At 41.5% G+C, this 27,548-nt stretch overlaps 2 protein-coding genes, 2 long non-coding RNA genes and 1 other non-coding gene across 7 annotated transcripts in view; 2 read left to right on the top strand and 3 right to left on the bottom strand.

Annotated features, from left to right (window-relative positions):
- The first annotated feature begins 6,893 nt into the window (after window positions 1–6,893).
- On the top strand, window positions 6,894–18,422 carry LOC120741348 (N(6)-adenine-specific methyltransferase METTL4-like). The gene is made up of 8 exons (XM_040044186.1): window positions 6,894–7,693; window positions 10,883–10,948; window positions 12,161–12,521; window positions 12,807–12,876; window positions 13,687–13,861; window positions 13,967–14,073; window positions 15,056–15,147; window positions 17,348–18,422. Exons 1-8 carry the CDS (start codon window positions 7,460–7,462, stop codon window positions 17,563–17,565), a joined length of 1,323 nt encoding a protein of 440 aa, XP_039900120.1. The 5' UTR covers window positions 6,894–7,459; the 3' UTR covers window positions 17,566–18,422.
- Window positions 18,423–20,659: 2,237 nt separating this feature from the next.
- LOC120741342 (structural maintenance of chromosomes flexible hinge domain-containing protein 1-like) overlaps window positions 20,660–27,548 on the bottom strand; it is a 61,221-nt gene continuing 54,332 nt past the window's right edge. The window contains exons 39-43 of the mRNA XM_040044170.1: window positions 22,426–22,535; window positions 21,813–21,883; window positions 21,292–21,460; window positions 21,044–21,202; window positions 20,660–20,969 (exon numbers count right to left, since the gene is read on the bottom strand). Of these exons, the coding sequence (XP_039900104.1) occupies window positions 20,875–20,969; window positions 21,044–21,202; window positions 21,292–21,460; window positions 21,813–21,883; window positions 22,426–22,535 (604 nt within the window). The 3' untranslated portion in view covers window positions 20,660–20,874. The remainder of the gene's footprint in view (window positions 20,970–21,043; window positions 21,203–21,291; window positions 21,461–21,812; window positions 21,884–22,425; window positions 22,536–27,548) is intronic.
- LOC120741350 overlaps window positions 23,676–27,548 on the bottom strand; it is a 5,912-nt gene continuing 2,039 nt past the window's right edge. For 2 of the 3 annotated variants that reach the window (XR_005697606.1, XR_005697608.1), the window contains exon 2: window positions 23,676–23,919. This is a non-coding gene — a long non-coding RNA (uncharacterized LOC120741350). Of the gene's footprint in view, window positions 23,920–24,259; window positions 24,272–27,548 lie in introns of those variants that run through there. The other variant, XR_005697607.1, reaches the window with a different exon arrangement.
- Window positions 23,794–27,548, top strand: part of LOC120741349 — a 5,608-nt gene continuing 1,853 nt past the window's right edge. Inside the window, exons 1-2 of the long non-coding RNA XR_005697605.1 lie at window positions 23,794–23,916; window positions 24,163–24,172. This is a non-coding gene — a long non-coding RNA (uncharacterized LOC120741349). The remainder of the gene's footprint in view (window positions 23,917–24,162; window positions 24,173–27,548) is intronic.
- Window positions 24,377–24,524, bottom strand: LOC120741567. Its single transcript, XR_005697640.1, has one exon. It is a non-coding gene; the product is annotated as a 5.8S ribosomal RNA (ribosomal RNA).

Raw genomic sequence — 27,548 nt, 5'->3', positions numbered from 1 at the left:
GTCTCTGTTTGAGCCATGTAATAGATCACACTTTTATTCATATAAGTCGATTATTAGCAGTATGATTGTTGTTAATTTATTCATTATGCTTCTTTAATATCTGTTTATATGGCCTAGTGTTATTTGTTTTTATCTACACAATAATCACACCATCCAAACAAACATAACAATGAAACAGACCTTTTTATTGTAATGTGTTATGATTTATAACTCAAAACATGACATCACAATGTCACGTTGTTGATAAAGTAAACGTTATTTATACTTGTATTATAGTTTTAATTTTAAATAAGTCATTTAGTTAAAAGTCATATTGTTAGGAATTTCAATACGCCACGTGCACAGATATGGGCTGAAGAGCACTACGACTGGACAAAGTGTGTGAAGCTCTTTGTCCACATATTTCGTGCTGATGTTCAATGCCAGAGGAGGTTTGAACTTGCAGTTATTCAGTCCGCAGAGTGTTGGCCAACTTTATGCACTATGATCCTCAGCACTACGCAACCTCACTATGTAACTTTATGTGGTCTTCACTCTGTGGCTGAGTTGCTTGTTGATTGCAAAAGCTTCCACTTTGCTTCCACTTATAACGATTGTGGAATATAGGAGGAAAGACATTCACAAGCTGACCTATTGCAAACAGTTACATCCAATACATCAGCACAGCCCAAACTCCTTTTACAAATGTTTTTAAAGGCGACTAAAAGGTGCTTCATTTTGATCCATCTGTGGTGATGGGACGAGAACCAACTAAATTGAGAAGATAAGAAGTATGCACTTTGTATAGATGCCATTTTTGATTCCATTTTTTTGATTCTTTCCCGGTCCCCACTTATTTATAACAATACTAGGAAAAGACGCACACTCTAACTGCTTGCATCGACTTTTATCTCAACACTTTCAATGCAGTCGGAGCTTTTGTTTCCCCAGTCATTTGTGGCATTATCCAAGTTTAAAAACATTAGACGGTAAGAAGCAGCGTTTAGTATTAACTAAATTAATGCTCTGTATGTGCCCATGATCCGATTAAAGGTCTGTTCATTCTGGAGGGGAACCTACAGACTTGGCTGGATTTATGCACAATACCGTCGGCTTCTGAATGGACAGCACAACTGGACAAAGAGCCTCTTCCTTCCCGAAATGAGTGCAACCTCGATGTCTGCCCTTAGTTTTTATCTGTATTAAACCAAATTTTGAATAACTAATGTTGTTGCATGTTGTAATGTTGTTGTTGTTGTAATTTGCATGGAACCTGTTTAAATGTTTTGGGAAATCTTCTTGTATACCCAAACTATTTATATTTATTGTTGAATCTGTAGTCTAAAATAGTGGCGCACTGGGGTGCATGTTCCTAATTTGTGTTTATGTCATTAAAGGGTAGCTTTGGCCCTTTTTCTTTCTTTTTTAAAACTGGATGCCATTTTTCTATGTTTTTGTGTCTCTAAGCTACAGATGTTCAGAGGGAGCTGGAACAAATTACCCTTGCTATCTTTACCATCAAAAGAGCTGATGCCAGCACTCCTCCAGCCGATGTGGGTATAACCATCTAGTGCAGGGGTGTCAAACTCAAATACACAGTGGGCCAAAATTCAAAACTGGAACAAAGTCGCGGGCTAACGTTAATATTTATTGAAATGTATTTATTCCTCCAGATATAAGAATGAATCTTTTCTTATGGACACGTTTTGCTGAAAAACTGAATATGGAACAAGCAAAGCTTAATACTAAACAATATATATATTAGCTATATCATACCAGTAGGCCAGCTCTGATAGTAATTTGGTATGGCTTTGCGGGCCAAATGTAAGTAGGCTGCGGGCCAAATTTGGCCCGCGGGCCAGAGTTTGACACCTATGATCTAGTGTGTCCTACATGACCTGGAAGACCTGGCCTCTGCATGTGCACTCTTAATGGATGGGATATATACACTGAATCTCAGTTAACCTCGAGACTGAAAGCTTTCTTTGAAGTACTTCAGAAGCTCTTCCTTCATCTGTATGTCAGCAGACTCTTGACCAAGGTACAGTTGCTCAAGAATAAACTGAATGAATAAGCCAACCCTTAATTTGGATGATGAATGTTCTGTCAGATGGACAGAAGTTTTTCGGAGGCTGAATGGGAATAAAATGGTAATTTGTAAATGACAGATAAAGGGAAAATTACATTTAAGAGAAATTTAGAACATTTTGAAAAGTTTGTAAACTACTACAATTTGAGAGATTTTACTCTTGTGGGGGGGCTAGTAAGAGACCATCAAAAGTATTGAGATTTAAAGGATTTAATTGAGAGATGATACTGCACCAGAAATGTTGAAGGGTGGTGTGTATATTAGCGTTCAAGACATATTGTTATGAGGTGGAAATATGTTCATATTCAGTTTGTGTTACATTGTGTGCATTGTAAAGGTAATTGCAAAACATACTAAGAATAAGGGTAAGTTAGGAATGCAGGATGAATGTATTTTGCGGACTTTTAAAGACGAACAATTGTTTCCATGTTAAAATGTTTACAACTGAAGTTTTTTTGCCCAAACACTGGTAAAATAAACGTTGACAGTGGCAAGTGTTAAATGGTTACTGCTGTGCTTGTTGCAAAAAACTGAACGCTGACAAGCTGTTTTATTGTTAGACCATAAGGTTGGCATGTTTGTTAAAGTTTATTTGGGATGGTGATGTAATTTCTTTGATTGCTAATATCAGTGGACTATTTATTATTATTATATCATTATTATTATTACATTAATTTTTTTTTTTTTAATTGTGGCTGTTGAGGTGGACACTTCACTTTGCATTGTAAGGAAAGCACTTCATTGGCGTTGTGTTACTTGGACTGACCCTAAGCAATCATTGCAAATAGCAACTTTGCTATCCATTTTAGACACTAAAAGAAAAAAACACTCCACAGACCTTACTAGCATCACATGTGCATAACTCAAGTGTCATCTTATCAATGTGTTATGTGATCTTCAATGGGGTTTTTTTTTCCTTCTATTTCTGGTAGATACAGACATTTAATTTATAGTCTTGATGTTGCATCTGTCTACATACTGTTAATTACTAACCCTAATGAGCTGTTGTGTTTTATTTTGGACTGGGTTTACACAAATGCTCACTGAATGTGTTGGCAATAAAAGAAATTTTAAAAAATAAGTTGGATGTACTTAATTCATTTGTGTGGAACCTGTTGACAAAATAGATTTATGTAAAACTAATTAATAAAGCACAAGGTGGCTGAAAATATAATATTTGAATTAATCTAACTTAAATTTAACATTTTACTGCCACAAATAAGAAATGTGTTGAAGTAACTAATTCTAAACTATCTAACCTGTAAATATATCTATCTATGTTCATACAACATAACTTGATTTAGTTAGTCTTAAATAAGTCTTGTTAATCTTAAGTACTTTTTTTAAATTAGATGAACTAAAGATTTTTGCTTTAAACTAACATAATTCAATTTCGTGGAACCTGTTGACAAAATAATTTTAATTAAGTCAACGTTTCATTTTTTTGAGTGTTCTCCATGGAGAATACTGCCCCTTGTGGCTGTTCAACTTGTAGCCAAGCATCTCACTGATCACTGCTGCCGTATTGTAGATCAGCTGTTAGTGTCGGTAATCGTGGTTGTAGGTATTGTCCGTAGTGCTGCATTAAATCATCTAGCAGACCTTCTGAGGGTACTTCACGTAATCTTGGTAACCGGCTACAGGGGGTCCAGGTTTCAAGTTTGGCCATGATCCTATCTTCAGGTCACTTCATCATCATAATCATTATGCTGGGTAAACCATGTCAAGGATGAAGGATGAAGGATCAAGGAAGATTTCTTGTTATTCGCATCACATGTTTAATGAGGTGGAATGAAATTATGTGCACATGGTCCCGGTTATCCATAGAAGTGAAAAGAAACAAAATAACAAGAAACACAAAAACCCCCAGAAATAACAAAACAAGTAATAAATAATATAATATAAATAGAGTGCAACAACCTGAGTACCAGTATGGAGTATAGATATAGAAATTAGGTATAAATATTTTAGCAGCAAGAGGCCATGATGACTAGCATTGATAAAGTGACGGTGTCGTAAAGGATCGGTAGTATACAGTCTTGTCTGTTTATGCATGAGAAGTTTCACAGCTTCTGGAACGACGCTGTTTTCTCAGTCTGGTAGTTTTGCATTTAATGCTCCTCAGCCTCCTGCCTGAGAGGAGAGCGGCAAAGAACTGAGTGTGCTGGATGAGTTTGGTCCTTCGTGATATAGGTAGCCCTCTTCTGCATCGTGGATGTCACACCTCACTTACAATCTATACCTAAGAAAAAACTGGACAAGCCTCTGTGCATCTCAAATATGTAATGCCTCACTCATTACAGCACATAGGTGTGTTCATGATGAGCATGAGTGACTGCGATTTTATTTTGTAAACTTTACACAAATTTCAAACTATGTTTGAATATAGTGGCCGAATATTATAAAAGTTGTTTTAAGCCTACATTTGCCACTGTGAGCATAATGGAAGATAAATGGCACTTTCTGCTGGTCTAATGGTTAACACATGTCTAAAGTTATTGCTATAGTGGATGTTGCAGTTCAAAACTGACCTTATGATGATCAGAAAACAAAGGTCTAAACTTCCCTACTCCGTACACAGATCATGACATCAGTTTTTGTTTGAGTATTTAAGATGTTCACCAAATTTCCATTACTCAGGAGGATGTAGTTTATGTCACCAATGAATACTGACCTATCACGGATGCATATCATCTAATATCCAAAAATGTTATTATTAAAAATGAAAATCAATTCAGATAAAGATTCTTGGCATAAATTCGCCAGCACAGTGCACAGACTGCACCGCTTACAGCTAGGGATGGGGTACCGGATCCGGTGCCATATATGGCACCGGTTCTGACATAAACGGTAGTAACCAGACCGAAAAGCAGCGCACATTTCGGTGCTTCATTTCGGTGCTTTTTTTTCCTGAAATGTCACCACACTTTGGATTCCAGCCAATCATTTTACCTTTGCAAGCATAGTAGGCGGGCCCAGGTACGTATGTTCTTTTAGAGCAGAGCTACAGATTAAAAATACCCAAGGCGAAGCAGTCAAAGTCTGGCTGTACTTCACAGCAAAAGATGCAAACTCAGCAGCCTGCAACAAGTGTTTTAAGGTGATACTGTGCAAAGGAGGTAACTCCTCGAGTCTGATGAAACACCTGGCGACGTATAGCATTTTGTTAAAAGCCGAGAAATGCGCCGTATTTGATAGCTTGCTGCGAGACCTCACACCGAGCACATCTACTGCGGGTGGGTGCCTGTTATCGGACCCAGAGTTAGCAACATCCCCCAAAAACCCGAAGCCTGCCAGTGTAGCAGAAATGATGACGGATGATGATGCAGCAGCAGCCGTTCTTCTCTGTGTGAGTAGCTTAATGTTGTCCGTGTGTGATTTACGTTGAGTAGGCTAACCACGTTATTACATTAATGCATGTAAGGGGAACTAGCAAACAGGCATCATAGTTACATGAGGCTGTCTTCTTGTTTGATGGCAGATACTCCCTTCACCCTGGCCAAAAAAGCTAAAATGACCAAAGAAAAAGTGGAAAAACAGCTAAACATGAGAGGTTTTTGGACAAAGTTTGTGTTTTCCATTGATTAAGCACTGCTTCCAGCCAAGAGTGATGCCATAAATCCCCTATAGCTGCAGAAAAGGCTAACATTGTTATCTTTTTACAAAAAAACAGCTGAACATGAGAGGTTTTTGGACCAATTTTGTGTTCTCCATTCTTTAAGCACCGGTTCGAGCACCGTTTAAGCACCGGCACCGTTTCAAAAGTACCGGTTTGGTACTGGTATCGGATAAAACCTAAACGATACCCATCCCTACTTACAGCACTCTCAGTAGTGTCTGCCAGTAATACTAACATCCAAATAAGTTTGCAAACATGTTGCAAATGTGTTTGTTACTGAAACAAAGGGCTCCTATGAACATAACTCTTACTTACTGTATATAATTTTCATAGTTTTTCCTGGTTTAAAATTGACAGCTGATAATGAAAATTAAAAAGTAAAGAAGCACCCTTCAATCATGTTCAATCATGTTCAATCATGTTTACATTGCGTAATTTGCTTTCCACCAGAGGGCACTTTAGCTTCCCTTTCGTTTATTTGGAAAACAAAACAAAACAGCAGAATACACACTGACACACTGGAATATCGGATTTTTAGATCACCAGTATTGGTATCAGTGTGAAATATCAGTGGGGATCTAGTTAAAAGTCTTTGAAAATCAGAGTCCTCATGTCCCTTTGGAGGAAGGCCAAACCCCCTGTGGCAGGTACCAAAATCAGTTTCTATTTCGGTTTTCTACATACAGAATATGAACCACTGCACCAATAACAGATGTTCTTTGGCTACCTCCTAAAATCTGACACTAATATCATCTACAAAGAACAGTTCTGCTTCTGCACAACATTACACAGAGAAGAGTTTCTATTATTCTAGCCTGCAGTCTTAATTCTGCGGACAGAATAACAGAACTACCTTGCAGGACACTTGCACTCCAGTTCTAAAGCATCATAAATCGGGTCATTTTGTGGCTGTTTACACGCTCTACAGGTATGTTGTATGTGTTTACACGCTTTGTTTCAGCAATGAATTCCACAGGAGAGGATCTTTTTACAGCTAAATTATAACGGTCTCGTCTTTATGATGGACAAACCGGTGACAATGTTTCCAAATCCATCTTTTTACCGACATTAATTCCTTCATATGCATACACCTATGATAAGATGGTGCTGGCTGATACACTGGCAGTAGGCCAACCAATCATTTGGGCTCCAAGTGCCATGAAAATGTATGTAAGAACTTTCTGACTTCGCACTGCTTGACCTCAAATCAAGGTAGCAGACATTACCTTGTGCAGAGCTTGGAGAAAGTCGTTGAAGTCCCAACCAGCAATTTCAAACAGCTTGCAGGTTTTCGCCTCCGTTTCTAAGCGGAGGTCGTAAACACGGATTTTCTTCTCTCCCTGCTGCAAGGAAGCTGCTGCAGACCGACGCTGGGAGGCAGAAGTCAGCATCGTCGCCGCTTCGCCTTTTCACGTTACTCTGAAATGAACGGTCGTCCTCGTCCAGACTGGAGTGAGAGACTCACATCCGCGTTGTCTGGTCTGGTATTAAAAGTATGTGTAGTTTCCGCGGGACTCGTTCCTCTCACTCCTCTGCTCTGCCCTTCGTGTAGCGATTTCATCCGTAAAGCGCTGGTGTTTCTACGGATCGTCATATGGGACAGAAAACTTGCGTCATCTACTTCCGCGATGATCTACGTTGGTTAACGACTGAGTTTTGCCGCGCAAGTTTCGGTTTTATTTTCAAAGAAATAGGCTCGTTTGCGCTTACGTGTCCGGTTGCTCTCAAGCACGAGCTTAAATCCCGTCTGGTTTCAAACAACACCCCCTTTAATGATGTCCGTGGTGCTCCACGGAAGCCTCGGCTGGGTTTTGGATTCATGCTCGCTTATCGATCGGGGATATTCGCCGTGCATACGATGGAGAGAGAATCAGAAGTCAGCTCTGAAGTGTAGTTTCAAAAGGCAGTGCTTCCAGGTTTTTAAGAGCTACTATAACGAGAATAACAGAGCAGATGTGGATACAGGGAACACGGATGTCCTGAAAAAAACATGCAAACCCTCAAAGGTAAATGCTGCTGCATTTTCTCAAGTGATGCATGAAAGTGCAAGTTTTTTTCATATTCCCACATGAATCAAATCAAAATTTCTAGAATATGTATGTGTTTGGGGGAATAAATCGTTCATATATATTTCTAGAAGGCAGTTTTGCACATTTTTATGACGTAAAAAGATAGAATTGCCTTTATAACGACGAGGAGTATACACCTTTTAATGAAACATGAAATATCTGTTGATATAGTGCATAAGGCATGAGGGAAAGCATAAATATTTAAATTTTAATGTTATTTATTTATTGTTGTTGTGGTTGTTGTTTTACTAAAAGGTTAGTGACACTTTACACTTTACTTACTTTACACTTTACTGTTATATATATTAATAAATAAGTAATAAATAATATTTACTTGTTATAATTGTCAGGGACTTCTGGTTTTTGCGGTAGTAAGAGTCCCACTTTGTGCCAAAACCAACAACAACCAAGACTGATGGATGTGAAAGTTGAGTTACCCATGTGTAACCCCGACTGCATTATGTCATCTTCTGACTACTATATCTGCACTTCCACCACAGCACATAGAAAAGGGAATGAATGGGCCCCATTGTACGATTTAGAAGTTTTGAAGAAGTCAGTTAACGCACACACACATATAGACAGGACACATATTCTTGTTTTTGCCATTTTCAGGGCCCACTACTTGTTTTGCTTTTCTAACGGCTTTTAAGACCACCTTTTCAGACACATTCAGATATGTCTTGTTTTTGCCATCTGTTGGGACATGCCTGGTTTTTAATACTTATGGAGTCCAATTGCACTCTGTCACATAGCCTCAAGACAGACCACATGGAGATAAAATATAACAATGTATTCTAATGTGGTTTGATAGGCTAATGAAACACAGTAATGTGATATTAGCATATTAGCAGGGGAGACATAATCCCCTATGTCCCCCTTAAACCTGTGGTGATCAGCTGGCTCTTATTTTCACTCCAATTTCCAAAAGTTGATTCTGTTCATCTGAACGTAGCGTTTTTAGTGGGAGAAATGTTTCATCACTCATCCAGGTGACTTCTTCAGTCTCAGCTGACTGATCAGTGGTTGTTGATCAATGGTCATCAGAATTTGCATAATTAAGATTAAGGAACTCACCTTCCAGGCCATTGTTCCTTCGGTGGGCTGGTTTCAGTCATTATGCAAATGTACTGTTTATACGATTGGGGAAACCTGCAGTTAGCTGAGACTGAAGAAGTCACTTGGATGAGTGAGGAAACGTTTCTCCCACTGAAAATGCTACATCCAGATGAACAGAATCAACTTTTGGAGATTTACTTACCTGGATGATTGAGAATGCATCAAGACATTTTCACTACAATCTTCATCAGATCCTAAAGGAGGTGCGCCCACAGGAGGGCCTGATGCAAGCTACAGAATCTCCAAAACTAGAACAACCACATGCAAACTTTCTGTGTCTGGTGCTTTCCAGGTTTTCTGTCTCTTGAAGACCTGGCTCACATCTTCAGGTGGGCATAGTAGAGTCATGATGGGGGTATTTTAGGGTGCGGGGTATGAATGTATCCCTCAAATCTGCAGTACAAAGCTTGTCATCCAGGTCTTTGTCTCAGTTGCAGGTATGGTCTCCTGTAGTTCGTGATGTCTTGTCTATCTTCTGCTCCCCAAGATACTTAAACTCCTTCACTTGGGGCAGCAATTCCTCCCTAACCCAGAAATTGAATTCCCCCTTTTTTCATTTAATGCTCACTTGATGCTACCTCAGTTGTGTCTGTTTGTATAGCTATTTGCCTATTGAGAGCCTGCAGAGAGGACTTTTCAGCCTACACGAACATCATTGCGTGTTGAAGAAGGAGGGAACAAATCTAAAGAAAGTAGAAAGGTGTTCCTGAGGTCACCAAACTGATGGAAATTATGTCCATAAAAGTTATGAATAGAATTACTGACTCATATCTGAATTGCTACTGGCAATGCAAACAAAGCTCTTACTATGGTTATACAGGTTGTACAAATAGTCTGTAACAACATGACAGTCACCTCTACCAGGGGCTCCAAGAAGCCCGATGCAATGTAATTCAACACATAAGCACAAGCCATACCTGCAATACCAAAAAGCACTTGACAATAAGCACTTTTAAGACCAAAAAGATACTCAGCTGTCAAACAGTTCGCCTACAGCACCTGTAGCATGTTGACATTCACCTGGCAGGATCATCTGCTGCAGGGATTACTATTTTTTTTTGCAGGATAGCTCTGCAGATAACATCTCACTGGTTCTCTTCCACAGTTTCCTCTTTAACAGGGTAGATTTCCCACTCAGCCCACATTCAGTGGCATCTGGCATCTTTGTGAGAGACATATAAGGTTTCTTGATCATTTCTTATTTCATTCTATCTTATATTATATATCCTCCATTCAACAGCCAGCTCCTATTGAAAGCTTTTTCACTCTTCACTTTAAGAAGGAGGTTGAGTGTGGCATGTGTCACATGACATAAGTACTAGTTTTATGTCATGTACTAGTACTGACATCAGTTTTGTCAGTGGTCATTATGTCAGGCTCTGAGGACATTCCTGTTCACACCCAACAAATCTACCTGGTTGTGCCAAAAGGTTGGTTTCTATTGTCGTGATCGTGTTTTCTGTTATGTGGGACATAAAATACTGATGTGTTGTAAAAGTTAATAAGGAACTCTCTTAACCATAGTGAACTTAAAGCTCAGGAGTTGCTAATACATTAATGCATTTTCACCTTGTTCTTATCAAGCAGTCCAGTAACATGCAACAGTGAGCAAGCAAGTAAACCAAGGATCCTGACACTGAAGCAGAAAAATACAATTACAAAGTAGCATTTTATACCTGCTACTTTTATGGTGACTTACAATAATGAAGAATCCAGACTGATTGGATATATTTTAACTCACATAAAATCTGCAAACAGACTTGCACAAAGTTATTCTGCTTATTTCAGCACCACTGATATTTGTTTAAATATTAAAATGACAGACATGTAAAACTTAACTCTGTCAGCTCAGTTTAATGCCAGATCAGTAGAATTTACTTTAGAGTTTGACACAGTGGATTACAGTGGTGCTACTGCTTGCTTGGTTGGAGCTGTAAAGAACAATACTATGATCATTTTGCTCTTTGTTGTGCTTACTCTTTATCACTTCATCAATTTGACTTACAGAAAAGGAAACGAAAACACCATGAACTCAACCAAGGGGAAATTGATTCACTGGTCTTTCACGAGAAGGTAGGCTGATACTTATTCTGAGCCTGAACTACAAATAAGATATAATCTGTCATCTGTCAATAGATTTGTTCTTGCAGGGACTGTATTGCCCCACTGAAGTTAAAGCATCACAAAGAGAAAAAATGATTGGGGATAATCAGAGTCACAAGAAGTCTATGGAAAAAGTGGTCAAAGTGTAAACTTACGTGTCAAACTGACTGATACAGTTATCCACAGAATCGTCTTGTTTGAGCCAATGTAATAGATCACACTTTTATTCATATAAGTCGATTATTAGCAGTATGATTGTTGTTAATTTATTCATTAATGCTTCTTTTAAATATCTGATTTATATATGGCCTAGTGTTATTTGTTTTTTATCTACACAATAATACACCATCCATAACAAACATAACAATGAAACAGACCTTTTTATTGTAATGTGTTATGATTTATAACTCAAAACATGACATCACAATGTCACTTTGTGATAAAGTAAACGTTATTTATACTTGTATTATAGTTTTAATTTTAAAATAAGTCATTTTAGTTAAAAGTCATATTGTTAGAGAATTTCAATACGCCAGTGCACAGATATGGGCTGAAGAGCACTACATGGACAAAGTGTTGAAGCTCTTTGTCCACATATTTCGTGCTGATGTTAATGCCAGAGGAGGTTTGGAACTTGCAGTTATTCAGTCCGCAGAGTGTTGGCAACTTTTATGCACTATGATCCTCAGCACTACGCAACCTCACTATGTAACTTTATGTGGTCTTTCACTCTGTGGCTGAGTTGCTGTGATTGCTAAAAGCTTCCACTTTGCTTCCACTTATAATCGATTGTGGAATATCTAGGAGGAAAGACATTTCACAAGCTGACCTATTGCAACAGTTACATCCAATTACATCAGCACGCCCAAACTCCTTTTACAAATGTTTTTAAAGGCAGACTAAAGGTGCTTCATTTGATCCATCTGTGGTGATGGGACTGAGAACAACTAAATTGAAAGATTAAGAAGTATGCACTTTTGTAAGATGTCCATTTTTGAGGCATTATAAAATAATTAAAAGACGACATCTCTACAACTGCTGCATTGACTTTTATCTCCAACACTTTCAATCAGTGGAGCTTTGTTTCAAGTTATTGTGCATTAATCCAAGTTTAAAACATTAGAGGTAAGAAGCTGGTTTAGTATTCAGACTAAATAATCTCTGTTATGTGCCATGACGCAGATAAAGTCTGTTATTCTGGAGGGAACCAAGTACTTGGTGGATTCTGCACAACCGCTCGGCTATCTGAATGGACAGACAAACGTGGACAAAGAGCCTCTTCCTTCACAGGAGTGCAACCTCGCTGCTCTTTGTGAAATGGCTAAAGATCTCCCTCTGGTGGAGGATGAGGAGCAGGAACGGGGCGCTCAGTTACTTGTTGGCGAGGATGGCTGTACGTCTCACGTCGACTTGTTCTCTCAGGTGACAGAGAACAAGGCGGACTGGGCTACCGTGGTTACGGTGATGGGAGAGGAGTATGTAATACCCCCCCACACGGCTTTCCTGCTGTCTGATTTCACGAGGATACAACCATTAGTCCACTGTGAGTAAAACACTGGGAGCAGTGCATGTGAACTAGAAAGAAATGTTAACTGAAACAAAGGTTATTAAAAAGTTTTTTTTAAAGCCTTACAATTCTGTGTGCTTGTGATACCATTATTTGAAAGGCAAAAGTTTATCTTTGTGTGAGGCAAAAACACGGGCACTCTTTCCTGAACTTAAGTGTTGTAAATAACTGTGGTATGGCTCAGTGTAATTTCTCATCGTCTCAAGAGAGATCTTGTTTGTTGTTTCACAGCCTGACATTCTTTGCTTGTTTCTCACACAGACGGAACAAGGTTCGACCTAATCGTTATGGATCCACCATGGGAAAACAAGTCTGTGAAAAGAAGTCGCAGGTAATTTGGTATTCAAGTATTTTTGGAGGAGTGAAGCAAAAGAGGATAAAACTTTATAGATTTCTGGGTATGAAATTTACATGTTACAAGAGCATATAAAGCAGGGTGAATAAGAAGAACAAATAAGAGAGCTTCTAAGAAAAGAAACTGATAAAGTCCAGTGGTTTATAGTTATGTTTGCACATGTCCCCGTACTGTAAAATATTATGGTGTTACCATGGATATTAATCAAAGAGATATTTTCATCCCAGTCTGTTTTATGTAAAGGATTTTGAGGCCTCAAGAGCTCAAAGCATTCAGTGTCCTCTAAGAAAAAAGCTGCCTAAAGCCATAACGTAAGGAAATATCAGCATTATAAGAATTAATAATCACGGCAACATGAGATGCCTAATGCATAACAAATGTCCTGACAATCCAGCTAATCCTTTTTATACATTTCTATCAAAATTACTCACAGTGATTATAAAGAAGAAGTCATTCAATCACTAGAGTCAGAAAAATGTATCATCTGTGAACCAAAACTGTTTGTGCATACAACAGATGTGAAGCTTTCTCACTAAATTTGCAAAAAACATGACCTGAAAAGTTCACATAACTCATTAAACTTGTAAAGGTTAATCACTCTGAATCTTCAGATTTCAGCCTGATGGTGGCACCAGACAAAAACTGGTTGAAGAAGCGAAAATGGCTAGAAAATAAAGAAAAGTAATGGGCATGGTGGTTGTATTTAGAATAGAATAGAATAGAATAAACCTTTATTATCCCACAGTTGAGAAATTTACACTGACTATATCAATTTTCTCACTGAAGATACGGCTCGTTGCCCTCATCCCAGCTAAAGCGGCTCCCTATTCCCCTGCTGGCATCTCCAAACTGTTTAGTGGTGACCTGGGTGACAAACCGGCCAAGCCACCTGCGTTTTGTCCGTGATGAGCTGTATCCACATTGGGGCGTAGAAGTTGTGGCTGAATGGTTCTGGGTCAAGGTACAGATAATACAGAACTTTCAACCGATTAATTGTTTAAGAACTGGAAGCATTACCTGCTAATGTCAATCCAAGTGTTTTTAAGACGATGCTATTTCTCCTCAGGTCACCACATTTGGGCAATTTGTGTTTCCGCTAGACTCACCACACAAGAAACCGTATGAAGTCTTGGTCCTGGGCCGATATCGTTGCTCTGCTGATATCTCAGAGAGGTGTGAAATGTTTGAGTTTCATATTTAAATTCCATATTGTACCGTGCAAAAATGTGTGAAAACATAAAGCAAAATAGAGTGTATGAGGCAAAAACTGAGTTTGTACAATTCTAACGAGCTTGAAAAGATAAGCTCTTAGATGAGCTTTCTTGTCAGTTCTAGTCCTCAGGAATAGCTCCTCAGGCAACTTCTTCTTCATTTCATCAGACCATAATATGGAGAAATGAGGACTGACTCAAGACTTTTGCAGGACTGGATATATAAATCATAGTTTCTCAGTCATCCAGGTCATGGTAGTGTTGAGTGTTTGAAGGAGAGCAGAATTACTTTTTTAGACCCTTGAACACATTTTGCTTCTCATCCAAGAGTTTTTTTCAGTTCCAAACTGATGGAGAGTCCAAGGTATTTGACCCTTAGTGGAGTTTGTCCCCTTGGACGTGGTTCTGAGGGTCGCAGACACACTAAAGGTGTCGCATGAACCAAAGTGTGAAAAAAGGCGTGGTCATTACCGCCATCGAGACTAAGGTGTGAAACCTCTGTAAGACATTGTTCCTCTCCACCATCATGCTGCACTGTAGGTGGCTGATAGCAGGAGGATTTATCCCTGAAGTTATATGGTAAGCTATCACAGGTGTTAAAGCAATGTCTAAGTATATCACTTCTTCAGGTTTGCATGTATCAAATGTAACATCTTGATATTATTCAAGGCAACAGCAGCTCTGGAATTTAAAAGGTGTGAAACCTCTGTAAGACATTGTCCCACACCACGATCAGGTGAACTATCCAGGTCACCTGAGGCAAGGTGTGAGTGGGGGTTGAAATGCCTGGGAGGAGATCTCAAAACTGTATTGCAGGCGGCTGATAGCTGGTGTCGTAAGCCACCACCGCTGTTCAGTGACGGTTGTTCGCATAGATGGCCTCCTTTATTTCTTCAGCTTTCCAAATCATATTTATTCTGACAGACTTGTGTACCCTCTTTCAGCCCCTCAGAGACATCAGAGGTGCCTGTGGAGGATCAGCGTTTGATTGTCAGTGTCCCATCAGCTCTGCACTCTCAGAAGCCTTCGCTGTCAGGTGAATATTCAAGTACAGTGTAGTGTCTTTGCCACCAGAGGGCAATAGTGTCACATCAATGATCGTTACCTTGATACACAACTAGATTGATAAGCTCTGAATTCTGCTATCACAGGTGTGTGTGTGTGTGTGTGTGTGTGTGTGTGTGTGTGTGTGTGTGTGTGTGTACGTCGCTTCTTCAGTACATATATGAAATATAACATCTTAATGTTATTAGCAGTAATTGCAGCTCTTGAATTTAAAACACCCACAACATCTATTTTTTGTAAAGGAAGAGAATTAACTACAGATTCATGACTTTACTTTTTAAGCCACACAATTTTATGAATGAATTTGTTAGACTCTGGATACTGTAGCTCTTGTGAAAAATAAGGCCTCAAATCAGAAGTACCTGACTCCGTGGTATAATTCTCAAACAAGTACCCTAAAGCAGATGACTCGTAATCTGGAGAGGAAATGGCGTGTCACAAATTTAGAGGATCATCATTTAGCCTGGAGAAATAGTTTGCTGCTTTCTAAGAAAGCCCTCCGCAAAGCCAGAACATCTTACTATTCGTCACTGATTGAAGAAAATAAGAACAACCCCAGGTTTCTCTTCAGCACTGTAGCCAGGCTGACAAAAAGTCAGAGCTCTTTTGAGCCAACAATTCCTTCAACATTAACCAGTAATGACTTCATGAACTTCTTCACAAATAAAATTTTAATCATTAGAGAAAAAATTACCCATATCCATCTCACAGATGTAATATCATCTCCAGCTACTCTTAGTACCATTGATGTTAAGTTAGACTCTTTTTCTCCAGTTGATCTTTCTGAGTTAACTTCAATAATTACTTTCTCCAAACCATCAACGTGTCTTTTAGACCCCATTCCTACAAAACCGCTCAAAGAAGTCCTGCCATTAATTAATTCTTCGATCTTAAATATGATCAACCTATCTCTAATAATCGGCTATGTACCACAGGCCTTCAAGCTGGCTGTAGTTAAACCTTTACTCAAAAAGCATCTCTAGACCCAGCAGTCTTAGCTAATTATAGGCCCATCTCCAACCTTCCTTTCATATCAAACATCCTTGAAAGAGTAGTTGTCAAACAGCTAACAGATCATCTGCAGAGGAATGGTTTATCTGAAGAGTTTCAGTCAGGTTTCAGAGCTCATCACAGCACAGAAACAGCTTTAGTGAAGGTTACAAATGACCTTCTTCTGGCCTCTGACAGTGGACTCATCTCTGTGCTTGTCCTGCTAGACCTCAGTGCAGCATTCGATACTGTTGACCATAATATCCTATTAAAGCGATTAGAACATGCTGTAGGTATTACAGGTACTGCACTGCAGTGGTTTGTATCATATCTATCTAATAGACTCCAATTTGTGCATGTAAATGGAGAGTCCTCTTCACACACTGAGGTTAATTATGGAGTTCCACAGGGTTCAGTGCTGAGGGGCCATTTTGCTAAAGCATATAGTTAGGGCTGGACCAGGTGACCCTGAATCTGCCCTTAGTTATGCTGCAACAGGCATAGGCTGCTGGGGGACTCCCATTGAGTTTTTCCTTTTCAGTCACCTTTTTTACTCACTATGTGTTAATAGACCTCTCTGCATTGAATCACACTTGTAACTTCTCACCGCCATAAGCTGCTTCACTTCTTGCCTACCAGCATGTCCAGCGATTTAGCTGGATATGTGCTGCGGCGATTGTTAAGTGGAGACTGCAGCTGCTGAGGGTGCACTACTGCTGAACCTTTGGATGGCTGACAAAACGGATCTTCCTATGTTTTCAGCTAAATCGCTGGACATGCTGGTAGGCAAGAAATGAAGCCACTCATGGCGGTGAGAAGTGACCATCAGGGGAGAGCAGTGAATATTTAACATTTAGATTTAACATTTAAAATTGTGTTTTAAATATAAAAAGCTACAAATATTTTACTAAATGTTGTAGAAAAAGACTCGAAAAAACATGTTTTTGTAAGGTATTGAGCTAAATGTGGAAAAATGTTGCCGTTAATTTCAGCATGTTTCACTTTACAAATGGCGCCCCATACACATCATAGGTGTGAAACTTCAGGTTTGTTAGGTCTCCAGGTGAAATATGAAAGGAGTATTTTTCAGTTTGCACAGTGAGGACTGTAAATAACAGGGCAGATACCGAAAGCCTTATAATATGCAATAATAACTCTCCCTCATTGCTTTCCCTTCACAGAGGTACTGAAGCCATACATTGGAGCTGAAGCCAAGTGCTTGGAGCTGTTTGCAAGAAGTCTTCAACCAGGATGGACCAGCTGGGGCAATGAAGTGCTCAAATTCCAGCACGTTAGCTATTTCAATTTGACACCTGTAGATGAAAAAGCAGAAGCTGAGGATGACTGCACAGCCAAAGAAAAACAAGCACAAGGGTTCGATTCACCTGGGAAAACCTGACCTCCTGACCGGTGTCCCTCCACTGTGAGCCTGTGACTGACCTCTGACACCTGTTAGATCAGTAATTTAGTTTGTATTTAATGGTGATTCAGCGCCAAAATGTTTCTCTACCAGTTTCTTTTGATCTGTGCTCGTCATGCATGTGGGACCTTTGATTTCTTTTTTTTGGTCTGTGTGCATTTTTAAGGTAGCGAAACACAAGTCTGATGAGGCAGCTGGAGAGATGAAAGTGCATTTCAGTGCAGCTGTTTTGAACCCAGCTTCCCATGAACTCATCCCATGTCACACTTCTAACCAGCTAACCTGCCTTTTCCTGTTGACTCTCTAATGAGTTTGTTGGTGTCTGCATTTGGATGAACGCCGCTGCCTTTGAGACAGATCAGGATGAGTTATGGCCACTGCAGCAGCGTGCACATCACAACTAATGAAGCCAGACCGTGTCTTCTGCAGGATTACGTATACATCACCATGTTAAGTTCTCTGCCTTTGTGTCTTTAACACACACAAGCACATTAGTGTATTCCTTACACTGTATGTCACAGTGGCATCATCCATTTATTTGTGAAGCCCTGTTTTGTGGATCTTAATATTTTAATAGATTGAATTTAAAAATAGAAGTGAACATATTTGGATATTTGCATATTTGAATAAGAGGGTGAAGTGCTAATTTTGAAGATGGGATGAATCGATGGTGCAGGTACATGTTGAGTATTGCCAAGTATGGTAGCCATTAACTATAGAGACCAAAGCCAGTTTTTATATTACGTTGTTAAAGTGCCTATTTACCTGGTAAAGTTGGGCATTTAAGGTTTTGTACAACGTGGGATTATATGGGAACTGACTTACTTTTGGTGCATGAACTGATAGAAAACAAACTATTTTGACTAAACTATTTTTAGTCAAAAAATATTAACCAATTAACTTAAACATTTTGGTCATTATAAGCATGACAAAGGAAGATTATCAAGGATATGCTCATTAAATAACAAGTTGTTAACCAATGGCCATGCGGTTTCACAGTCAGATTAACCTCTCACTTGTCATACCTGGTTTCAAATCCCTAAAATGGCAACATGAAAATCCCACAGATCAAAGCTCAATAACTGGATTTTACACAAATCAAAGCGTGGCTGCAGCCATCTTTTAAACTCTGTGTGTTTTAGAGCCAGTTTCTTTGTCCTGCCCTAGGAAATATTGACTGACACAATTGCCAAGTAGATTACAACAAACTGCAGACCTATTAATATCGTTGAGAACACGCGCTTTACATAGCTTTGGTTGCTCGTTTCAAGGACTTGAAGTGCCTCCTCAAGAGTGACAGAGAGAGAGTGGATAAATGTTTACAGAGATTTTTGTTAATATGAATGTTCAAGCTGTTCAATAAACATGTTAAGTGCGTATATTTTCCCTTTTTTCTCCAGTCTGTTTGCTCATGCAAAAATGAAATGTGATTAATATAGAATAAAAATGAATAATATTTAATCATGATTAATGTTAAATACCCCAATTCTTTCATCTTTGGGCTGAAGGAAGAACAACACTCGGTGTATAAATGCTCAATCAACAATCTCTTTATTCCATACAACACTTTGAGCATTACAGACGTCCGGACGGGAGATGTGCACAGGAGGGTGTCTGGCAACATCTCGAAGTGTCTAACAGTTACACAGACTCTTATAGCTTCTTCCCCCTCCCTTCAGGGCCATAAAGCCTAAACCTTCACATTCTTTCTATCTTACAGCGCCTAAGTGACAGCCTTGGCTTCCTGTTTTATCTCCCCCTGATGAGATGGGGCAGAAAACCTCTACAGTATGTTCTGTTCTCTTTGTAAGAAAGAAAAGAAAGGCCATGATTCTACACAAACAGCAGTTCTTATAACTCAGCAGTATAATGCATCATAAAACAGTGTAATGATTTCACAATCTTTAATACAAGGCATAATGTGGCCTATAGCTGTATAATGATTCAACAATTCTTCGATTAGAAGTATAAGCTGGCATAAGATAGTATAATAATCTCACATTAATCAAAATTAATCCACAGTAACCCTGTGGTGATGCATGCTCAATCATCCAGGTAAGTAAATCTCCAAAAGTTGATTCTGTTCATCTGAACGTAGCGTTTTCAGTGGGAGAAATGTTTCATCACTCATCCAAGTGACTTCTTCAGTCTCAGCTGACTGCAGGTTTCCCCAATCTTATAAACAGTGCTTCATAATGACTGAAACCAGCCCACTGAGGGAACAATGGGCTGGGAGTTCAGTTCCTTTATCATAATTATGCACATTCTCATGACCATTGATCAACAACCACTGATCAAAGCCGACTGATCAATGGCCATGAGTACCATTCACAGAGAGTAGCGCTACGTCCAGATGAACAGAATCAACTTTTGGAGATGAACATGCTGACATACTGTTTTCTTTTTTCTTAACACCGTTTGCCGACCTGTTGACAGCAGAAGTTGTATCGATCCAAATATTGATAGTTTCAATACCAACTTTAATATTGGCATCAGATCGATGCTAGCGCAATAGGATCGATACTGTGTTTCTATCCCCAAAGTTCAGTATGTAGTCCATTAACTGTGACAAATAAATGCTTTTTTTTTTTTTTTAAGAAAACTCACTATGAAAAATGACTAAACCTTTTTGTGTGGTCTGTCACATCACATTTTTTTAATAGCCTATAACGCAAAGTGCTTTAGAGACAGGTAGTATTACATTCCAGTTTTCCAAAAACCCCAGTTTCAAAATGAAAAGACAACCCAAAAAATGTTTTTGTTTTAATGTATAATTTCACTAGTTATTGTGAAAAATAAACATCACGGGGATTTAATGTTCATTGAAATTTGTTCAGATTCCAGAAATTATGACACACAGCTCTCCCCTATGCAAGCTGCCTTTAAAAGTTATCCATCCATCCATTTTCTTCCACTTATCCGGGGCCGGGGATAATGGTTGATTTTGTTTCAAAGGCACAGTGATTATCTCCGTGCGTAAAATGTGCGCTTAACACTGTCGGTATGCTTAAACTTAACAAGTAAAGTTTTCAGTTTTGCGTTTTTCAGAAAAGAAACGAACAAATACACAAAGTGCGATCTTAAGAATTTTTTAATGCATACATTCAGCAGATTCAGCATGCTCTGCAAAGATCATAAGCAGTTTTTACCATTACAAAAGTGTTAAAATGTACAAAAGGCATCTAAAAAATAAAATACATTGTATCAACTCGAAGTTAACAAACAAATAAAACTACCAAAAAAAAGAAGACTTATAGTAAAACAATCAATCAGATGAATCAGAATCTCTTATGTGGAACTCTGTCTTGCTCTTTTTGAAATGCTGCTGGAGGGCTGACCACCATCCACAGCGCGTCGTTTCATTCCTTTTGCTGATGCTGATGCTAGAAGAACAAAGATCAATTAAAATTCAACAAAATCAAAATAAAATCATCAACAACTGTCTCAAACAGCATACCGAGTTCCTTTTCAATCTCTGTTAGCTGCCTCTTTTTGTCGTCCAAATCTTTTTGCTTTTGGTGCACATCAGGAGACGTAATTTTTTTAACGTGATCATCTCGCTCCCTTTCTATTTCCTCTCTCTTCGATACAGCTGAGCAGTACTGGCTGAGCAGGTCTGTCAAGCACACCCCAGAAAACACAGAAATTACAGCATAATCTGAATCATTTTTATCAGCTATAAAAATTGTCCATGATTTAAGTCACCTATTTGTTCCTTTAGACTGTGGTACTGCTGTGGAAGGGGGGCTCCAAACATGTGTAACGTGGTCATCGGTGGGGCCCTGTTCTGTGCACCTCCAAACTTTCCCCTGCTACTGACCCTATCCCCCTGCCTGGTCAGTATGGTGGGACATTGGATCCTGTTCTGCAACACCTGTAAACAACAGCTTTTTTTTGTTAGAGGAAATTAACCAGTTTCCACCGATACAGCAACACTGCTGCTGCAAAGCCAGTACTGCCGTGGTTCCATTAAAGAACCAGCACACAATATGACAGGTTTGAGAGCCTAGTGGACACAATCTGCAAAGGTCATCGATGAATCATCAGTTTTCTTGGCCCCTCACATTGCCAGTGTGTTTCACTCTCTGACAGCAGTCTCCCTTTTCTTCCTCCACTGGAACTAATAAAAGTCTAATCAGTTTTAGATTAGACACCAGCTATGGCACATTGTTAGTAAAAAAAAAAGGAGGCAACTATCGCACATCTGCTTCAGCAAAGTTACCCACCGCCGTTCTGTAGTTATTTGCAGAGTCCAGGTCATCAATCAGAATAGTATCTCCCAGGATGTTCTTAAACACTAGAAGAAGAAAAAAAGCACGAGCAAGAAACTTTCAGACCTGCTGAAACAAATTTAAAACCAACTTTTTTTTAAACTGCTCCTGAAAACTTTCAGGAGAAGTATGTACATATTTCTTGATCTTGATCTATCAGACATCAAGTTCATCAGTTTCATATTCTTCCAAAAGCAGGTTTCAAAACTTTTTTTTTTTAACTGAATAATGCTTGAACAAGCTGTAGGTCCACTGGAGAACTGTTCAATAAGGTTTACTCCACAAATGGTAATACAAAAGGTTTTAACCTTTGTCTATGCTTTAAGAGTCTTCAGATTTAACTTTCCCTTCAAATCATAGTCCCCTTCCGTGTCAAAAAATATCCTCTGTACATTTCCTGGGGGGGGGGGGGTTAAGGGAAATACCCCCGAAACAACAGCAAACACAGATTGAGATGGTAAGGCTCAAAAATCCCACAGAAACCCCGGAGTCTTACTTCAAATCTGCAATAACCAAACAAACAGGCAGTGTTACGCTGAGCATGGGAAATCCATTTAAGGCAGCTCACCGATGTCACAGCTCTCCGGATCACAGGGGTATATCAGTAGCTCTCTGGCGTACACCGGGTTCCCATGGGGTTCAAAGAGCGGGTAGCCATTTCTTATGTGTGGCAGTGGTCTGTAAGCAATTCAAATCACAACACCATGACACTTTGCTCCAAACGTAAAGGCAACATCAAACCATGCACGATCATTTCTCTTTGCATAAACGAACACTGCTATACTACAGTTCATGTGTAGCACACATTTAGTTTATGTGGATCGTTTCCATTTCATGCCAGAATTAGTTTTTCGTGTGTGTCCTTCCAGCTGATCAACATCATTTCTGTATGACCTGAAAGAAAATGTCTGCAGACCTTCAGGAGGTGTTTTAGATTATTTTTATCAACCATAAAGACATCCGATGATAGATTAGTTGATCAGCCGTTTGGATTTGTGTCTTTTTTTTTCAGTATTTTGCAGAACAGACATGACAGTTTCTAGTGTGATGTTGTCAGACTTCATCTTATATTCAACAGTCACTTCACTTTGATACAAGAAAGAAAAACACATTGGAAAAACATATTGCATATTACATAATTACTTGATTGATAATTAAGTGTAAACAGCTTTACTGTTGCATTCTAAATTAGTGCTGAAACAATGACTAATATAGATTTATGTTATTCATGTGGGGGGACTAGCACACTTAGAAGTAATAGTACTGCAGGGAGCACTACTGTGTATTCAATATTCTTTCTCTCAGAAGCAACTAAAGCACTAATACTCAGTATGAGCAGAGAAACAGTTTCCAACTAAAAATCAAGAAAACTGTTTCTCTTAATTAAACAGTCTGATTCCCCTGGTCCGCACCAGTTCTAAGTCAGCTGCTAGGCGCCAGCCGAGGCAACCCGCTGGGGCGCCCCTGCGAAGGGGACCCCGACGGGCACCGCAGCTGAGGTGATCCGCAAGAAGGGCCCGGCGCGCGTCCAGAGTCGCCGCCAGCCACCGCCGACCACATCCCCCCGCCGGCCCGCCTTCCACACGGCGGCGGACACCGCCCCGCGAAAACCCATGCCGCGCACATGCGCTTCCAGCGGCGGAGAGAGGAGGGCGACGGAGCGACTGATCCTAGGGCGCCTTAACCCGGCATTCAGTTCATCCCGCAGCGCCAGTTCTGCTTACCAAAAGTGGCCCACTGGGCAGCTCTCATTCCACGCCCGGCTCGCTGCGAGCCGGGCTTCTTACCCATTTAAAGTTTGAGAATAGGTTGAGATCGTTTTGGCCCCAAGACCTCTAATCATTCGCTTTACCAGATAAAACTGCGAGACTCGAGGGCCAGCTATCCTGAGGGAAACTTCGGACGGAACCAGCTACTAGATGGTTCGATTAGTCTTTCGCCCTATACCCAGGTCGGACGACCGATTTGCACGTCAGGACTGCTACGTGCCTCCACCAGAGTTTCCTCTGGCTTCGCCCTGCCCAGGCATAGTTCACCATCTTTCGGGTCCTAATCGCACGTGCTCAAGCTCCACCTCCCCGATGGAGAGGGTGAGACGGGCCCCCTTGCAGGGGGGTGGGGCAGAGCATTTGTGGCTCCCGGGAGAGGCTCACGTGCGCCGTGGTGTTTTTTTTCCCCAGACGCGGCGAGTGGCGGCGAGCTCTGGAGAGGCTGGCAGCCCTCTTGACCCGTGGCAACCCCCCGAGCCACCCACCACCCCGTCCGTCGGGCCCTTGAACACAAGAGTGACGCGGTCACTGTGGAGACGGGTGAACGTCCACCGGCAGCCGCGCCGGCTCGTGCGGGTGGCAAAGGGGGCGGGAGAGCTCACGGGCAGGAGGGTGCGGTTCCCAGGCAGGCACCACACGTCGCACCGGGCACCCTGGGCGGTCTGCGCTTGGGGGACGAAGGCAGTGCCCGAAAGCCGCCTGCGACTGCCCCAGCCGCAGAGACGCGGAGGTCTCCGATTGATTGCATAGCGACGCTCAGACAGGCGTAGCCCCGGGAGGAACCCGGGGCCGCAAGGTGCGTTCGAAGTGATCAATGTGTCCTGCAATTCACATTAGTTCTCGCAGCTACCTGCGTTCTTCATCGACGCACGAGCCGAGTGATCCACCGCTAAGAGTCGTATTGTTTTTACTGTGTTTTTCAGGTTGCCACATTCGTAGACGGGACAAGAGTTTGAAGGGAAAACTCTCCCCTTGCCGAGGCAGGGGAGAGGAGACATTGAACCCCCCAGGCTCCCTCCGCAGGAGGGAGGAGAGTTGGGTAGCCGGAGGCGCACGGGCAGTGGCCAGGGCGAGACCGCCAGCCCACGCTTTTGGTCGAGGTTCTCGTGGTGGGCCAGGACCGGTAGTTGCCGGACGGGGACCCCGGCGCCCGCCTCCAACGAGCCACAGTCCCGACTCTCCTCCGTCGGCCCTCGGAGGAGCCGGTCGGGTGCAGTGGGCTCGCTTTGGCATAGAGGCGGGGCGGGGCCATCGGGTCGTCCGGCCGTTGACCAGGCCCAGACTACGGCTCGAGGCCCGGTGGGCGCGCGAGCCGACAACCTCGGGAGACCCACACCGGCGACGGTGGTGGGAGACCCTCAGTGGCAAAAGGGAGACAACCGGGTGGACTGCAGGCGGGCCGCTCGGTATAGTCAGTAATGATCCTTCCGCAGGTTTACCTACGGAAACCTTGTTACGACTTTTACTTCCTCTAGATAGTTTGATCATCTTCTCGGCGCTCCGCCAGGGCCGTGACCGACCCCGGTGGGGCCGATCCGAGGACCTCACTAAACCATCCAATCGGTAGTAGCGACGGGCGGTGTGTACAAAGGGCAGGGACTTAATCAACGCGAGCTTATGACCCGCGCTTACTGGGAATTCCTCGTTCATGGGAAATGGAATCCCCAATCCCTATCACGAGTGGGGTTCAACGGATTACCCACGCCTCTCGGCGAAGGGTAGACACACGCTGATCCACTCAGTGTGGCGCGCGTGCAGCCCCGGACATCTAAGGGCATCACAGACCTGTTATTGCTGTTATCTCGTGTGGCTGAACGCCACTTGTCCCTCTAAGAACTTGGACTCGGATCGCACGGGGTCGAGTAACTAGTTAGCATGTCGGAGTCTCGTTCGTTATCGGAATTAACCAGACAAATCGCTCCACCAACTAAGAACAGCCATGCACCACCACCCACAGAATCGAGAAAGAGCTATCAATCTGTCAATCCTTTCCGTGTCCGGGCCGGGTGAGGTTTCCCGTGTTGAGTCAAATTAAGCCGCAGGCTCCACTCCTGGTGGTGCCCTTCCGTCAATTCCTTTAAGTTTCAGCTTTGCAACCATACTCCCCCCGGAAACCGAAGACTTTGGTTTCCCGGACGCTGCCCGGCAAGTCATGGGAATAACGCCGCCGGAATGCTAGTTGGCATCGTTTATGGTTAGAACTACGACGGTATCTGATCGTTGTCGAACCTCCGACTTTCATTCTTGATTAATGAAAACATTCTTGGCAAATGCTTTTGCTTTCGTCCGTCTTGCGGGGGTCCAAGAATTTCACCTCTAGCGGCACAATACGAGGACGCCATGCATGGGTTTTGGGTCTGATAAATGCATGCATGCCCGGAGGGTCAGCACTCGTTTGCATGTATTAGCTCTAGAATTGCCACATTTATCCAAGTGATGGATGAGCGATCAAAGGAACCATACCTGATTTAATGAGCCATTCACAGTTTCACTGTACTGACCGCGTGTACTTAGGCCTGCCAGGGCTCTAGAGGGCTCAAATGCGACCAAATTTTTCAGTGGTGCGACTAAAAAAATATTTGGTCTGCAACTCTCCGTGTGGTCAACAACAGACACACATTATGCCCCTATTGTGGATTAAACCAATCAGAGATTCAGGGGCGGGACCTCTCTGATTGGCCGTGGTCCAGTTGAAAGTGCAGGTGGAAGAGAGAGGTGAGTAGCTTGAATAAAGCGATATCGATTCATTAAATCCTGAATTGACTTTTAAATATAACTGTGTTTTGCCAGAAATGCCAGAGTCTCAGATTAAAGCTCACAAAACTATTTCAACAACCACCAAACAGCAAATGAGAGCAGGTACACTGATTCCACACAAAGACGTAAACACAGAGCGGACCCGACGCATCAGAATCAGCTTTGTCTTTCTCGGCTTTCTCACTCAACGGCCCGGACACGCTGTCGGAGCTCTGTGTTTACGTCTTTTTGCGCTGATTCTGAGCTGCAGGTTTTGTCTCTCTCCAACCAAAATTCACCGACCCAGCAGCAAAAGAAGCAGCAAACTACGCTTCACATTTGCTCAATGTCATCATGAATTCCCTCTGTTTTTTGCGTTTTATTCTCAGTTACTTTCACACAAAGGCATCTGCTGTGATGTTCACAATTCTGATGAAGTTGCAAATGTATCAGTACTGATAAATGATCAGAATTATAATATTTCTGACTGTCTGAGGCTAAATTGAATCGGATCAGGACTTTGAGAACCTGAATCGAATGGATTATAGAAATCAGTGATGATACCCAGCCCTAGTGAGTAGCCTAGGCCCGACAGAAGTCTATGTAGCTGTGGGTAATAAGAAAAGATGAAAAGAACTATTGATAACTTTTTTGTTAAGTTAAGGCCTGATCCGTCTGAAATTCAAAGCTAGTGCTCTGACACGGTGCCATCAATCTTTGAATGCTGAAAAAGCAGCAGCATGCAACAGCAAACAGGTCGTCAGAGGAAGCCAAGATGATGATTAAGTTTAACATTTTCTACAATATTGACAAAGCACTTTAAGCACAAGATTGTTAGTTGATAATTTAGAAATGAATATTGTCTGTATGGACTGCAATTTCCCCCCCAAAAAAGTGCACATGTAAAACTGCGGTGTTAAGCGATGCGGTTGAAAAATTTGAGTGCGCGTAACTTTTGTGCCTGCATGGCTTAATCTTTGAGACAAGCATATGCTACTGGCAGGATCAACCAGGTAGCCCCTCAGGCGGCGGCGGCGCTGTTGTGCGCATGCGGTCGCTCGGGGCTACTGAGCCCTGTCGCAGATGTGGACCGGGGTGAGGGTTCGAGAAACCGTGCTTGCCGGACAGGGCCCCGTCGCCTTTGCGGGGTGGGCAAACTCTGGGTCTGCCTACCTCTCTCTGACGA

Source organism: Simochromis diagramma, unplaced genomic scaffold, assembly GCF_900408965.1.
Source record: "Simochromis diagramma unplaced genomic scaffold, fSimDia1.1 OVJJ01000602.1, whole genome shotgun sequence".
NCBI lineage: Eukaryota > Metazoa > Chordata > Actinopteri > Cichliformes > Cichlidae > Simochromis > Simochromis diagramma.
Note: the sequence above shows the minus strand (reverse complement) of the source record. Positions and strands in the feature narration are given on the sequence as shown.

What these genes read in the sequence shown, in the direction of transcription:
- LOC120741348 (XM_040044186.1), top strand. Translation starts at nt 7,460, where the DNA reads ATGATGTCCGTGGTGCTCCACGGAAGCCTCGGCTGGGTTTTGGATTCA. An exon ending in AAACATGCAAACCCTCAAAG is followed by an intron (nt 7,694 to 10,882) that starts GTAAATGCTGCT and finishes TTTGACTTACAG; the next exon opens with AAAAGGAAACGAAAACACCA. An exon ending in CACTGGTCTTTCACGAGAAG is followed by an intron (nt 10,949 to 12,160) that starts GTAGGCTGATAC and finishes GCCATGACGCAG; the next exon opens with ATAAAGTCTGTTATTCTGGA.